Source organism: Ciconia boyciana, chromosome 1, assembly GCF_034638445.1.
Source record: "Ciconia boyciana chromosome 1, ASM3463844v1, whole genome shotgun sequence".
Lineage (NCBI taxonomy): Eukaryota > Metazoa > Chordata > Aves > Ciconiiformes > Ciconiidae > Ciconia > Ciconia boyciana.
The window spans coordinates 216,330,790-216,346,751 of NC_132934.1; the positions used below are offsets into that span (position 1 = coordinate 216,330,790).

Below are 15,962 nucleotides of genomic sequence, written 5' to 3' on the forward strand. Positions count from 1 at the left end.
AGCAGGGCCTACACAAGGGGCGTTGTTTAAAGCCTGCTTACATGTGAATTGGCAGGAGATTATTTTAGGAAGAAGAGAATTTGCACAGTCAGCTAGGCTATGGTGAGGGAGACGGCTGCCTCTGTAACCGCTTGGTATGGCTCCTTGTTCTGGGCTCTCAGCTGTGCTGTAAAGCCCTGGAGAGGTGGGTGTAGTTCTGTCAGGACAGGGTTTCATCCACATACTTTGAAGCCAACAGAAGTTTAAAGTATAATGATGTTGAGTTTGGGGATAGACTGTCTCTGTACCACAGTGGAAGGATTCATATACGCAGGTTTTTGGTTTTCCCTTTAAATACATAGTGGGAAAAGGCTTTTGGGAACCCTCAAGGATAGTGGTGCTATTACAGGGGATAACTTCTGTAGAACCAGTCTCTTCATTTTGTGGGTTGAAGGATTTCTCTCACCCCCCCATCTCCAAACAGATTAAATAGCTCTTGTAACTCCAAACATAGGACTTTGGTGAGGAGAAAGGTCTGGGAGCTTGAGTGATGGAGAAGAAAGGAGAGGGTGTACTGTAGGCTTTGCCCACATGAAAGCTGCAGTTATCAAATAGATGTAAAACAATATTGTTTGTTAAACTGCATAACTTCTCAGCAGTTACTTGCTCATTCAGGAAATAATGTAAGATAAATAAGAGCTTGTACTGTCAGTGTTTCTAGCCCTGTGGTAAAACAGTAATTCACTTGTGCTCTATCCTTTCCGACTGAGGGATTTTGAAAAGCCCTCTTATATTGAAGAACCTGTGGGCACGTGTCCCTGGGTTTTGCACTGGTGGAACTGAGCTTGAGGATGCTTGACATCCAGAGGTTTTGCTTATGTTTTCATGGTCTTTTTTTTTTTGCTGATGTTCTTTTTCCTTCCCCTAGCACTAGGCCAGCCTCTCCCTGTAATCTCGGGGGGGTGGGGGGGGGGGGTGTGTGGTGTGTGTGTGTGTGGGGTGTGTGTTTCTTCCTCTTCTCACTTCTTTTTCTCCAGCCTGGAGCCACATGCTACTCTATTATCTTCCTTGTACCGCCCTTCAGTCTGATGTTGCATCCATTCCCCAATACAGTGAACTTTACTCGGTCTCTTGCTTAGTCCCATGCCTTTGACAGCAGGTTGCAAGCACTGATTCTCACCTACTCACCTCTCTGCTTGGTGGGAGAGGGACCCAGGAATGAGGCAGTCTCCCCTGCCATCTTAGCCATGCCTACAGCTCCAGGAAGTCTGGCCAGTGGGGAAATCTTTGGATGCACCTTTATTCAAACCCCTGTGGGGGTAAACCAGGGTGTTACAGCAGCAAATGTGGTGCCCGCTCCCGGGGAGGGTCGGTTGGCAGGCACAGAGCTGCTAACATTCATTTTCCTTCTGCTTCCCTCTTTGCAGCATATTCCTAGCACCCTCCCAGCAATTTGTTTTTTCATGGTTAAATAAGCATCAATGCAAAGAATGCAGCTCTTATGTGGCGCTTCTGCTTATGTCGTTTCAAATGCTTTAGTTGTGCCAGTTCAGTACCAACCACTGACACTGCGATGTGCAAAGCCCATCAGTGAGGCCTCAGTATCTTCACATGTTGCACAAGATATGCACAGTGCACAAGATATGCACAAGATATGCACAGTGGCTGCCAAATTTACCGGTTGGGTTTTAGTTTAGACTTTTTTCTACTGCTTAGACAGGGAGAGTAGTCGTTTGCACCACCTCATGGCTGGCACTCCAGCTGTCACTCAGTTCTGCTCCGTTTTATACTGGAGAATGGCATGAGGCTGAAGCATGAGTGATGGGAGATGCGCAGGGCACATGCCAGAATACGCCCAGACAAATGCACAGCTAATTTCCCCCCACCCCTCCAAAATGCCAAAACTGTCCCACCATTAAAATAAATACCCCAAATGCTAGTCTGTCACGTAAAATTCCATTGCACAGTTGTGTTGGGAGGAAGCGGGGCTGGGGTCAAACCTCTTACAAAGCTCCCTGTGTGTGAAGGCTTGTCCAAAGCCTTACGAGCTGCACAGTACTGCCAGTCCTCCTGTTTAAGAGCAAGTGTGAACAAACCAGGAACCAAATAAGTGGAGGAGAAGGTGGAGCTGCAGACCAGCCACAGCTTGGTAGGCGACAGCTAGGAAACCGCTGCTTTCAGCAAAGTCTAACGTGTTGCAGCTGAGTGCCTTCTGCAGGCAGCATTTGCCTTTCTTAACTCCCTGCAGCTGCGAGAGCAGTGTGCCCTGGGTCCAAATCTTTCTAGTTAATGCTGAGCATCAGTAGTTTGGCCAAAGAAGACTTTGAAGACTGGCAGGGCAGTGTTGTGTGGTCATAGTACTGTCGTGTGGTTGTGGGATCTGTTTGGAGTGTGACCCAGTGTGGTTCCTCTGAGTCCAGCTGATGGAAAAGCAGCTCCCTGGAAGCCAGCAGCGATCTCGGCTTTGAAACCAGACTTCTCACTGGTAGAGAGCAAACCGCTTTCGACTTTCTGCCACCCAGTAATTCTCCCTGAGCGAAACATCTTCCCTTACTGCTTGTGAAATTTGTAAAGCTGTTGAACCGTTTTTTCCACCCAAACAGAAACTGTTCCTGCTTTGGTCTTTGTTCTGCAGTTAACTCCCAACTTTCTTTTGAGAACATAATGCAGATGAATGCCAGTTTCCAGAAGGATCTCACTGCAGGCAGGCTGTGTCTGGAGTAATGCTGATCTCATTTGGGTGGAACAAGCTAGTTGTTGCAGAATAATCTATTACCCTGTTCCAAAGCTTCCGTCTTTAAATCCGCACAGCAGGGATTATTTACTTAAGGATTTATGTGTGTGTTGGGGATCTAGTTTTTTTTGACCCAACAGAACAAACTATAGTCAACTTGCCAGCAGTTTGAATTGTACCTGAAACGTGCCGCTACCGAGGAAAGGCCAGGACCGGCTTGGGACCAGCGAGGGCTGCGGCACTGCATCTGAGATGACGTGTGTACAGCTCTGCGGCTTCCCGGCCATCTCTGCCTCTGAACCAGTCCAGCAGCTTTTTGGCAAAGGAGCCTGAGTGGCTGTATCGAAATTCTTTGAGTGCAAACTTCAGTCTTTCTGCATCATGCTGTGCTGGAGTCGGATAGAAACCTTCTGATGTAGTTTTTAGTAGAACTAGCATGGATCTGAGAGGTCTTATGAGCTCAGCAACTTGTTGTCTCCTGTCCGGTATCCCTGCTTTTTGCTACCTTGTATTTACTGCTCTGCCTCCCCACCGTACACTTCTGCTCCATGCTTTGCTTGAGGATTGGCTGTATCCTGAAACAGGCTTTTCTTGATGATCAATAACTCAAACGCTTGAACATAGTCTTGCTAACAGAAAAAATTTGGAGCTTGATTAGAACGTGTTGCGCTGACACTTGGTCTGTGTTGCTATGGGGTTACAGGCTAGCCTGCAAATACCTTCTTGTGTTTTATTTGATGGTGTGTGATTCTAGCTTACAAAAAATAAATTCTTATTTCTTTTTAATTCTTTTTCCTATTCCTAGTAACGGCCTCCCCAGCTGAAGATGTCTAACAATGGAGTTGAAACAGAAGACAAACCGCCTGCTCCTCCGATGAGGAATACCAGCACTATGATTGGATCGGGAAGCAAAGATGCTGGGACTTTAAACCATGGCTCAAAGCCTTTGCCTCCCAACCCGGAAGAAAAGAAAAGGAAGGACCGATTTTACCGATCTATCTTACCAGGAGATAAAAGTACAGTATTTTGTCTCTTCTTATAAACCTCCTGTCTGAATGTTGCTCTCAACGACCTTAGTTAAGCACCTGATGCTTTGTAATGGTTTAGGTTTTAGAAAATGTTGTGTGTTTGTTTCCTGCACAACTGTCTCGGTCATTTTGGGGTACATAAGGTGCTGGCTGTAGATCTGTTTTTTCTAATGATTAATCCTGCCACATTTAATCCATCCCACTTACTCTCTTGTGCCTTTTTTTGTTGTTGTTGTTTTTTTCCTTCCCATTAAATTCTGAGAACAGTGTCCCTGAATACTGGGACTAGCTCTGTCATTTCCCAGCCTGACTTGTCCTTAATGGTCTTCAAAAACACAAGTTTTTTTACCACGTACAATCTGGCCATTTAAAGCTGGCATTGGTGATTCCTTTGGTGGGAAGCGGGGGGGGGGGGGCTTTTGCTTGTTTGTTGTTTTAAACAACAAATAATTTGAGTTGAGATGGCCTGTTAGTCATACTTCTGCCAGGCCTGTCATATGTTACTGCATGGTCACTTACTCTGTTCTAGTGTTTGGGTCAGGCATTGTCTGCTTGCTGTTAAGAATAATCGTTACTGCAAATTCTTGCACATTTCTTGGGAACTGAAGGAATTTTCTGCTGTTATAGGGACTGTAACAGATGGAAATGGAGGTAGGAACTGTGAACTGTACATGAAATTCTAATTTTTAAGATCAGGATATTTTAAAAACCTCTCTCTCTCATACGAACCTTTTGAAGTGACATAAGAAAAAAAAAATCTCCATCCCCTAATATGTGCTGGCTTCTTTTTATATCTGACCTATTTTTTGGAGTTCCTCTTTCTAATACCTCAGCTTTTTGTAGAGTCTGCTTTGCAATGGTATCTGGACACTGGATAACTAAAGCCAAGCCTATCTTCAACTTCCTGGGTTCAGGAGGGAGAGGGAGGCTGCCTCCTTAATTTTTATTAGCGAAAAGTCTAATTGGAGTGATGCTTCCACTAATTTAAATAAGCAAGATCTAGGTTCATTTTCTACAAAGTATTGTGGCATTCATTATTATTATCTGATACCTTTCAGCAACTTTGGATTGTTTTACAAACAAGGATTTTTGATTCTGCAATCCAGAAACCCATGAACTCCATATTAAAAGTTTGCTGGATCTCGGTTAGAACTTGCCATTATGAGTATTAATCCTAAAAAGAGCTGCAGGATTTTTGTCTTGGCTTACATAAGGGGGTGGGGGTTTTTAAATCCCTAGGCTCAGCAGTTGCAGAGAACAAAGAAATCACCTGAAATTTATAAGAAAGTAAAAGAAATAGAACCTGAAATGCTAGTTTGAACTGGATTTTAAAGGAGAGCTGCAGAAGGGAACAGTTCAGGTAAAATTAGCAGACAGGCTGCCACTGATTTGAAGATGCCTACATTTACTGAAGATTGGCCAATGTGGCAGATGCTTCGAGACATGAGAGATTTTTGTTTAGCCAAGCCCAGCAGAGCCTTCTGTTGCAATACACCTGCCCAAACAAGAATGGTTGCTTCTGCCCTTTAATTCCTGTTGAGCAAAAAATACCTTTAACACTGTCACCTTCACTTCAGATTGATTGATTGGTTTTCATCTTATGAAAACTTATAATCTCATGATGACAATTAAATTCCCAGGGCCTCCTGCTGCTTAAACATTAATGAAATTCCCGGGTGTTCAGATACCTCTCTTTGGTTTGTGCCTGAAATAATTTGGGTGTTATTTGTTAGTTTGGCTGGACTAAAAGGGGAGTTGGTTTCTGTTCAGTTAGAGGAATATAATTTGGGGCAAATCCATGACCTTTGGATCTTTACCCAGGGTAGCCAATGATTTGTGCTTAACCTCTGCTGGTATTGCAGAGAGCCTGCAAAGATCGGAAATGCTCGGTAGTTAATTTTGTTAGCAGATATGAACATGGGCTTTTATGCTGTAGCCTGAGAGCTGCTGAAGTTGATGCTGTCAATCCCTTCGGAGAAGTGGTAGCTCTTTACTCTGGGCAGAGAACAGTACCGGAGCAGGCACTTCACAAAGGATGGGTGAGGAAGATGGTGAAGGGGTTGTGCTTTATGCAAAGGTGCAGCTCAAACACGTGGAGTCCTGTTGTGGAGCAGGTGACAGACCTGTTGAGAGCTTATGGGTCCAGATTAGAGGGGAGGCCAACAAGGGGGAACCTCTTGAGGGCATCTTTTACATGTCACTGGGTGAAGAAGGGCAGCTCTAGCTGAAGGTGCTTTGGAAAGTGTCTCTTCCATTGTGCTTCCCCTGTGCATGAACAGAGCTGTGGTGTGAAGGACACATGAGGCTTAAATCCTGGGCCTCATACATGTTTGCACACTTCCATTGAGCTATGTCCCCTTGCCAGGCTGCTCTGGAGGTGTCATGCTCTGCCTGCAAAATTTAGGATGTAATTTGTAGTCCTGATTTCCTCTGTCCCAGCCTAAACCCCAAAACTGGTATTTAAAAAACTTGTCAGCTTAATACTGGGTGGGTCCTATCCAAATGGATGCAGAGCATGTGTGTCTTGTTGCTTTCAACAGGAGTTGTGAACATTGGAAGTTTCTTGGGCTCAGGGTTCATCAGTGTCCTAGTTGAGGTATGAATTTGGTTTGAATGTGGCACATTTAGCTCCTCTGAGCTTTGCTGAGCTCAGCTGCAGCTTTGCACAGAGGCAGGGTTTTACCCACAAGGTGACAGTTTGCAGCGCCTGGGAGCCCTTTCCGTGGTGGCAGGGGGAGCACTTTACTCAACCTTACAGTGGGGAAGACTTTTCTCATCTCAGTATGCTTCAGGGTGAGCTCACAGGCTTACTTCACAGTGGGACCTCATGCTTCCTAGCTGCAGCTCAAGTTGCCAGAGCATCATAACGAAACCTTATGTCTGTCTCTTGTAACAGCATCAAACGTGTGAGGTTTTGAATGAGAAGGTGGTAAAGTGTCTGTGGGAATAAGGCACTTGGTGGTAGGTAGGCATTCTTAATCAGATTTCTCTTTTATTTATTTTTTTTTATTTAAGATTCTTCAAGGCTTTTGACTCATTGCAAGGATAATATAATCACTGTAGAGGGGGGATTAAGTGTTTAGCAAGATTGGGAGTGCACATCTCTTTAATTCTTTTTGTCTTATACCTCCTACTATGACATAAATATCTGCTGCAAAAAGCAATTATGTTATTAATGGTTTAATATCTTTAGGCTTTTAGATCTGTCAGATTTTGGATCAAAAGCTTCTGAAGCTCATTGTCCTCTGAGACTGCTGGAGGAAAATCTCTGAATTCATATGCCAGCTTCATGTGCATTCGCATGATGGTGAATTCAGTCTGGGTGCTATAAAACCCTGAGTGTGGCAGGCAGGCAGATTTAAAAACAGTGTACAGAGCAATTGTGTTTCAGATAAATTATGTTTCTCGCTAAGGCAAAGTGATTTTAGTGTGAGTTTGTGGTAGCTGTCCCAAAGAGTTGTTTAGAGTCGAGGAAAATGCAAAGGGCTGAGAAGCCATAGGAAGTGGTTGCAGGAAACTAAGATAGTTGGAAGAACTTTAACTGCTTTGGGGGTATGAAAACAGCATAAGCCATAAATGCAGAAAAATCTCTTCCTGTTTCTTTATTGCAGTGTAGCCATACTGAAGCTCTCTACCTATGTGTTGAACATGAACAGAGAGGTGGAGTGTTGATGTGACAGAGACCATTACATTATTTAATCAGTCCCTCCAGAACTGTTTTTACTGCTCTGTGTAGCTGAGGCTCGTTCAGGCCATTGTCTCCTGCTTTGGATAAGCTAGCAGTCAGCAGTCATCTCAGTTTGCTGGCTGGCTGGATACTGGAACAGTTGGTTGCAGAGTAGGTTGTTAGGATTTGGGTGTGCGGCAGGGAGCTCAGGCTGTCTGAATGTAGAAATAAAAAAAACACTTAAGTGTATTGACTTCTGGATAGCAACTTAATATCCTTTAGCTTTTTTAGGGATACTTTTAAATCTACTGGGGCAGTCGTTCTGGACCATGTGTGGGTGTGCATCACCTGTGCAGCACTCCCGCATAGTGGTGCAAGTACAGGTGCCCTCTTCTTCCTCACCTGAATGATGGGCTTCTAGGCTGAGCTGACGCCTTACTCTTTGGCTTGGAGGAATGTACTGATCCTGTTGACAGGACTATAGAATATGGTGCCTCTGATGGTTCTCTCTGCATCTCTTTTCCTCTTGCTTTCCATCCACCGCTAATGCATGCAGCTTTTTCTGTATACCTGCTGGATGCAGCTGCTTGTTCCTTCTTTGGCAGGCCTCCATGCTGCAGATGCTCACCATCTGCTGACCAGCAGCTGCTTCTGTCTCTGTCTAGCTCCCCCCTCTGTGATGGCTCCTCCAGCATGGCAGCTTTCTCTCCTCCTTCCCCTTGGCAACTCTGTCGCTCTTCTGTGATTCAGCTTCACCCATCCCCTTTGTTTGAAAGAGGGATCGAAAACAATCTGTTCCATCTTCATGTCCCAAATGGAGCATCTGATCCTTTTCTTTCTCCAGAATTACTCTGTGCAACAGTAACTCTGTAATGACACAGAGAACAGTGCCAGAGCTGGCACTGCAGCAAACAGGATTCGGTCCTTTGGGGCAAGCTCTGACCATCTCTACATAACTAACCACCAGCAGCGTCTTAAATAATTGCAATATTGAACATTAGCCTCACAGGGTTCTGAAATACCTGGGGTTTGGCATTCATGTTGCCAAAAATGCACTGGGGAATGTCAGCCACAAAACAAATTCTGTTTGGCTGTAGATACAAAGGGTAGCAGCTGGGAAACACAAGTGGTTTAGTCACCTTCTTCTGGCTCTGTTTATTTTATAACGGCAAGCAGCAGCAAATCCGAATAGAATGTGGTTCTTCCTTAAACTGATCTCAATTTCTTGAATACAGTAAGTATTAAAAGGAAGGTGGAGTCCTTAATATGTCATGAATATGGATGAACTTAATCCAAGGCATAATGATAATCTTGTTTGAAGACCTGACTTGAAAATTTGCAGGGTGCATCTGCTTTGCTTTATTTCCTTTCCTGTTTCTTCGTGACTTCTGCTCCTCACCTGCCAGATTCTGCCCTCTTGCTCTGTGTCTTCAAAGCTTGTTATTAAAACCACGTTTAGTTCATTTTGTGAGCAGCAAAATATAAATGGTTTTGCTCATGTGAGATTTTGTAGCAGAAGCACACGTTATATTTAGTTTTCTTGGTAAACTCCGTTTTGAGGATGTAGGATGAAGGAAGCAGTTATAAGCAGTATTTGTAGTTAATTTTGTCCCTGTCTAAATATGGGAGGTGAATGTGTATTTAACAGCACATAATATTTTTTTAAAGGTTGCTTAAAACAACAAATAAAAAAAGGCGTTCAAAACTGCATGGCTCCAATTTACTGCCACTGTAGTGCTTTTGACTCTGACCTGTATAAGTTTGAGTGAATATTTTAGGTAAATAGCTCTTGTGCTATTGAGTCTAGCCCTACCAGTTGTTACTTGACTTACCCAAAATATCAGTTTCCTTGTCTTATGCTTGTCCTGTGTTACAGGACTTTGATTTTTGTTGTCCACTCAGTGTGGCTGCTCTTAAGTGAGGTAACAAAGTTTTTAAATTTGCTGTTTGTCTGCCCCAGATCGAAATCCTATAACTAGCAAAGAGGGGGTGTGGTTGGGTAGGTAAATTGGAAGCTATTGGGGAGATTTTAATTCTTGATGGATTTATGGATTTTGTTGTTGTTGTTGTTGTTGTCTGTTCCAGCCAATAAAAAGAAAGAGAAAGAGCGGCCAGAGATCTCCCTTCCTTCAGACTTTGAACACACAATTCATGTGGGGTTTGATGCAGTCACAGGAGAATTCACGGTAAGTGAATCTGGAGGAAAAGAGAACTATGTGGTTTGGCTTATTGCTAGGAGGAGCCAGGACCCATTAATCTTTTACATAGTAATGCTGGAAAGGCTATTACCATCATCTAGTTTGATCTCCTTTGAAACACCTCTGCAGAGGTTACCCACTAATTCCTGCTGAGAGACTGTCAAACTTGGCACGTCCCAGGAGCCCAGGATGCCAGCAGACTTTTTCTTTCCTGTTTTTTTGGCTGATGTGGACAGCAAAACATGGTATATCTCTCCTCCCTTCCCCTTCCTGCCTCTTCTAGAGCTGGATTAGGTCTACAGCATAGTCTGTGTCCACCAAATGGGGCTCTGACAATTCCCCTTTAGGGGAGACACAACTGTGCATCACTATTTATGACAATGTGTATGTGCTGTCCTGAGGCTAAATAGCAGATGCCTTTATGGTTTTTTTTTATTGACAGGCAAAATACTAGGAAGACAGAGTTTTATTTGATCATATTATTCTTCTTAATTTGATTATGAGATACTATTTAATAGCAGTAGAAGTTGTTTGCGAGCAAGCTGGTTTTAGCTATCTTTATGTTTCTTTTTCGGGGACTTTGCTCTCCTAGCCTGAATTGTGTGTACAGTTGTGTTTTGCATGTCAACCTCTAGACTTGCCCAAGTTAACCTGGATGTGCCAGTGGGGCGTTACCCGAGTGGTGTATCCAGCCATTCTTTTGAACAGGGAGGGTAACTTTATTGATAAAGGATCCCACTCACTTGCCACTTCATCTATACAAACTGTTATTCTTGCTGGTGGTGAGGGGCACAAGTCAGGTTGTACTCCAGATGTATTTATTTTCTGGCTGAAATGATGTCTCTGTAATGAAATTCGGAGCTTCATAGGTGAGGTTAACATCTCTGCTTTCCCAGCTCTGGTTACAATAGGTACCAAACCACTATTATCAAAGAACTCTAGTGCTACAGGAAGACCCAAGTGAATGTTGCATGTTCATTGTCCGAGATGCTATACAGTGTATATACTTCTATAGTCTTTCTTGGATATATATAAATATGTGTATACCTGTGCATAAAGGGTTTTTTTCTCCTTGAGGCTCTTACTGAACTGCAGCATTTGGGTCTGCTCCTTTCTGTCTTTTGAGTTTTGGTCTTCAAAGGACCTGGGACTCACCCAGAGCCCTGTAAGCAGAGTGGCATTTGCATGTCCATGTAAGGAACGTGTGACTTGTAACACAGACAGTGGCTAGGAAGGTATCGATCCACTGCATCTATTCCTTTCCTCTCCCCTTTTCTCCCTAGTTCCCTCACAGCACTGAGTAACCCCATAAACTGTGGCAGAACTGTGGTGGCCAGGGTGTGTGCTGTGAACCACCTTAGGCTGACTGTGAGCTAATGAGGTACATCTCCCCACAGGGAATGCCGGAGCAATGGGCGCGTTTACTGCAGACTTCCAACATCACCAAGTCAGAGCAGAAGAAGAACCCCCAGGCAGTTCTGGACGTGTTGGAGTTTTACAACTCGAAGAAGACCTCCAACAGCCAGAAGTACATGAGTTTCACAGGTACACGGTGATTGTCTCATACGGCTGCTTTGTCCAACTTTCCATTAGTCACTGCATGTGGGATTTCTTTTGTTTAATCAACAAGTAGATCTGTCTTTTCAAAGAAAATATGAATTAGATTCTCTGGCTGCTCAAGCACCCCTTTTCCTTTAAAATGCTGTCCTGTTAATCCTGATGCCCAGTATAGCTGCAAAAGAGGAGGTCAGTCAACTGGCTAAATCCCAAAAACACATAGGTTTTCTGAAGCTTACAGCCAGCATCTGGAAGGCAGATCCCAGAGGGTTTGTGTTGGGTTCCCAGTGATGAAAATCCCTGGAGAAAACAGACAGCTAAATTTTGCACCAGTTCCAGTTTCGGGCCTGGGTGTGGATGCTTGCTTCGTGCATGCTTGGGGTGAAGGTCTCTGCTCCCGTGTGCAGTGATTGAGGAATATGCCTCAGCTGCTAGGTGCTTGATAACTGCTGACTGGATTCCTCTAAAAATCAAAGCTGCCAAGGTTTTGTGCCTTCTTTGTATGGATTACCTGCCCACTGGAGGACTCCTGCAACCACCACTCCTTTCCCTTTCAACTCTAACTCCTTCCCTTTCTAAATACTAATCCCTGCTTTGGTTCTTTTTAAGAGGATAGAGCCATGTCACCAGAACTGGTATTAATTAGGAAGGCTCCAGGCAGGGATAAAAGCACAGATCTTCCCCATATGTGCCTGCACAGTCAAACAAGAAGCCCACCACTTGACTTGTGGGGTCCTCTGTTGCTGTTCCAGGAAGTTTAGGTGGCTGAGACTGAACATCTTGCAGGTCTTGGGCTAGCTGCAGTGCCTCTGCTGGTGATTTAGCCCATTGAAAATATTTTGTGTATATGGATGGAGGACAGTATTCATTCAGGTGTTGTTCTGGGAAATTCTGCCCTCCTGCAGCAGGGACTTGGGGCCCTTGCATTTATCTGCAGAATTTTTTACCTTCTACTCCCATATCTGTCAGGTATCAGCTTGTTCTGGGGAGCTGAAGGTAATGCCTAGGTTTGGGAGCAGCCTTTTTTTCCTGCCCCTTCCGAAGGGAGCTTATCCCTTTCTCCTCTCCCTACTGCTGCTGCGTTTACAACTCATTTATAACAGCATTACTCTCTGTCTCTTTCAGATAAAGCAACAGAGGATTACAATTCATCAAATACATTGGTAAGCCTTATATTCACATTCTGTCTTGAGTGTGGGGATTTAAAAACTTGCATGAAGTAGTTAACTACATGTAAACTTTTAGTTTGCTTAGTGTTTTAAAATCTGAACTATATATATTCGTATAGTGAATACATGTTTATAAAAACAGGCATGCTTCTTTCACTTTTTTATTCAACTGGGGGAGAATCAAGTAGGCAGAAGTAGCTTTTATTAGTGAATTAGTGAATAGAAATAGTTCTGGTTTTGTAGAAGTTGGTCTGTTCCTAGAATTTGATAACCGCTCTGCTTTCCAGTTTTATATGTCTCTATAAACATCTGTGATATAACAAAGTTTAATTACTAACCTGCGAGGTCTGATTGACCAAAACTAATGTTGATTAGTGTTGATTAACCAAACTAATCTCCAGCAGAAAAGGAAATAAAAGGTTCTTCTCCTCTCTGCTTGACCTTTACTCTGTCCTTACCAGGGCAGGCACCACTCCTCTTTGCTTTCTTAGGAGACATGATACGTTTCTGTGTGTGCGTGTGAGATGGAAGAAACAAAACTTTCAACTTAAGATGATTCATAAAACCCCACAATTCTCTCAGTGTTTTCTCACTGCCTTGCCATTATCTAGAGTTGGTTTGTTCTGCTCCCTCCTGGAGGCGGCATATTCAGATCTGACCGTTGAGGACTCTCTGCGAAAAGAAAAGGAGAATGTTTCTGCTGTTGTTCGTTATTACGTGTCATTGTACGTCAATCCTCAGGAGTTTAGAATATCTGATGCTGTTGGATTTTAAAGTAAATCCTGAAAAAAGCAGTAGTTACCAGTCTACTGGGGTAGCCTGATGTTTTTGGAAGACACTGGATAACCTTTAATTTTGGAGATATTCAGGAAATGCCCAGTACATAGGTGGATTTTCTTGTTGCTTTTAACAGGCTAAGCTTTTGTGTTATGTCAAGTGCACTTTAGCCATTATATGTCAGGATGCTGGTGACTTCAAGTATTTTAGGTTCAGTGAAATACTTTGTTGTTTTCCCCCTCTTTCAGAGAAAACTTTATTTTAATACTTTTTCCCCTGCCACTCTTAGGGAGCTGATGATGCACAAGCAGAACTCGTCTAGTGGGTTGAGGATCTCACCAAGTTTATTTTGAAATGTTTATAGTGTAAAGGATGCCATGAACTTCAAATCTAGTTTCAAATTCAAAAGGTTAAAAGTGACTTTGATTTCTAATCAAAGTATTGCAAAAAATTCCAGATAATTTTTTTAACCACTTATAAAACTAGTTTTAAAAAAAATCATGGTTCCTATTTTTCATAAAATTTTCTTTTAGAAAGCAATTTTAAAAGGGATTTGAAAAGATTTTACCAGATTCTGCTTCCAAAATCTCTCATTACTTAGTTCTCAGTCACAATACTGATGTTAACTTGACCTCCCAACTTTTAGAGAAAACATTAAGATTTTGATGCAAATTAAAACCTTTGAAGACTGAAATCTCCAATCTGCATGACTGGGGTTTGAAGCAAGCTGCAAAACAAAAGAGGCAACATAAATAGGGACAGATATTTCCACACCCAGATGTTGTCCCCAGAATTGCTGGGTCTGCTGTGTGGGTGTTGGGAGGGCAGTGAGAGAGCCCAGGTGGGTCTCAAGTCCTTGGGAAGAGGATTGCCATCATGCAGACAGATGACAAGCTCTGTCTGAACAGTTGCGTCAGGCAGTGCCAGATTGCCCCTCCATTTCCCACGAAGACTCAGGATCTTTGGAGTTTGATTTTTCAGATATTGTAACTTGCTAGCCTGTTTTGATTATTACTTTTCTACAATTGCTTCAGTGCAGTCTCTGTTACGAGCTGAAGCCAATGTTTGTGATTTTGTTTATAGCAAGTGATTGGGTTTTAATTTTTGTTATTTGTGTAATCACATGCAGAATGTGAAGGCTGTCTCTGAGACCCCTGCAGTGCCCTCAGTGTCTGAAGATGAAGATGATGAAGATGATGCAGCTCCACCCCCTGTGATAGCTCCACGACCTGAACACACAAAATCTGTGAGCAGAAATACTTCCTTCAGCCCCTGCCACTACAGTCACGGTCACGTCTTGACTGTGGCTCCTCATCCACGCTGCATGGCATGGTGCTGAGCCTTTCTTGGGAGCAGGAGGGAGGAGGTGGGAGCCATTCCTTCTGGCAGAGCACCTTTGTATTATCACCTGCCTAGTTGTGGGGGGGACAAGAGAGTCCTTGCTTAGTGACATTAGCTGTTAACAAAGTAGCTATACAAATGCATCCCTGACAACAAGAACAATAACAAGATGAATAGAAGTGTTTTAGTCTTCATCTGATTTGTATTAATATGCATGTTTTTTCTCAACAAAATTAGATATACACCCGCTCTGTGATAGATCCCCTTCCTCCTCCTACTAGAGATGTGGCGACCTCTCCTATTTCTTCTCCCTCGGAAAACAGCACAACAGTGCCTGACATGCTGGTCAGGAACACGGAGAAACAGAAGAAAAAGCCAAAAATGTCAGATGAAGAGATCTTGGAAAAATTAAGTATGTCCTTTTTTTAAAAAAAAATTAAATTCCAGGTCCTGCTGTGTTGATTTCTCAAAATCTTAATAAGCTGAAACGTTTTGACATTCCCATTTTGAGATCCTTTACTGAAGACATTGCATTGTGACTGTGTGCCAAAACTGGGGGCAGATGCAAAAGGGGAGCGTAAATGTAAGCTGAGCACCTGTGATGCCAACTGAAGTGCCTGGGGAGTTACAGATCCTCAGGCTCTGCAAAACAAGCAATGAATAAGTAACATCTACTTAACTATGAAGTCTGAGATTGTTCCACATCTTGATATTCTGTAGCTCTGGAGCGTGGATGATTATATTGAAATATTAGATGTAAAGTGAGCAGAGCTTCCTACTGTGTCTAAAAGGTGGAGAGATAATTAATGAATCCCCAAGTTCACCTTCCACGATACCATGATGTAAAATGACTTGGTTATTTTTAAGTGCCCTGATGTTGTGCGGGTACCCAAATTAGTAGTTCTTTCTGAGAAACGTGTGTCTCTGTTCTGGCCTAGTGTCTTTAACAGTCCCTACCTTCAGCTGATGGGTCTTCTAAAGTGTTCCTCTGCTGCCTGGTATTTTTGGGTTATGCTGTCGCATATCCAACAGCTGAACCAGGTCTTCTGTGCAACTGATTGTTATCCTCAGCCTGGGCCAGTTTTAATTAGGGTAGAGCATTACTAATTCTTTGAACTACTAATCCTGTATTAATTGCATACATGCCTTGCTTGTCAGTTGATGTAAATTCTGTTAGCACCCCTATGGTCAGGCTGGTCTCCTCGGTTGAGAGTATACCCCTAAAGGCCAGTATTTTATGAAGCAAAGACTGGTAGCTAGATGAAGGAAATTTAATCTGAGTGTATAACTTAAAAAAAAAAAAAAAAAAAGGCATCTGGTACCTCGTTCCTCTGAATAAAGCCTAAATTGAATTGATAACCTGTTAACTGGAACTGCTTGCTAATGGAAAACTCATACCCATTGTTTCAAAACAGCAACTTCACTCACTTAATTAGCAGGACCTTTGTATCATTAAGGATTCAAGCCATTTTTGTGACCAGGTAGGGCAAGCAGGGACTGTGGCAGGAAAAA

At 43.1% G+C, this 15,962-nt stretch overlaps 1 protein-coding gene across 15 annotated transcripts in view; it reads left to right on the forward strand.

Moving 5' to 3' along the window:
- The window catches only part of PAK1 (p21 (RAC1) activated kinase 1), a 75,054-nt gene that overhangs the window by 40,502 nt on the left and 18,590 nt on the right, over positions 1-15,962 (forward strand). For all 15 annotated transcript variants that reach the window (XM_072850865.1, XM_072850858.1, XM_072850864.1 and 12 more), the window contains 6 exons: positions 3,519-3,729; positions 9,494-9,594; positions 11,004-11,151; positions 12,289-12,326; positions 14,239-14,355; positions 14,688-14,862. In XM_072850865.1, coding sequence (XP_072706966.1) covers positions 3,540-3,729; positions 9,494-9,594; positions 11,004-11,151; positions 12,289-12,326; positions 14,239-14,355; positions 14,688-14,862 — 769 coding nt within the window. In that variant the 5' untranslated portion in view covers positions 3,519-3,539. The remainder of the gene's footprint in view (positions 1-3,518; positions 3,730-9,493; positions 9,595-11,003; positions 11,152-12,288; positions 12,327-14,238; positions 14,356-14,687; positions 14,863-15,962) is intronic.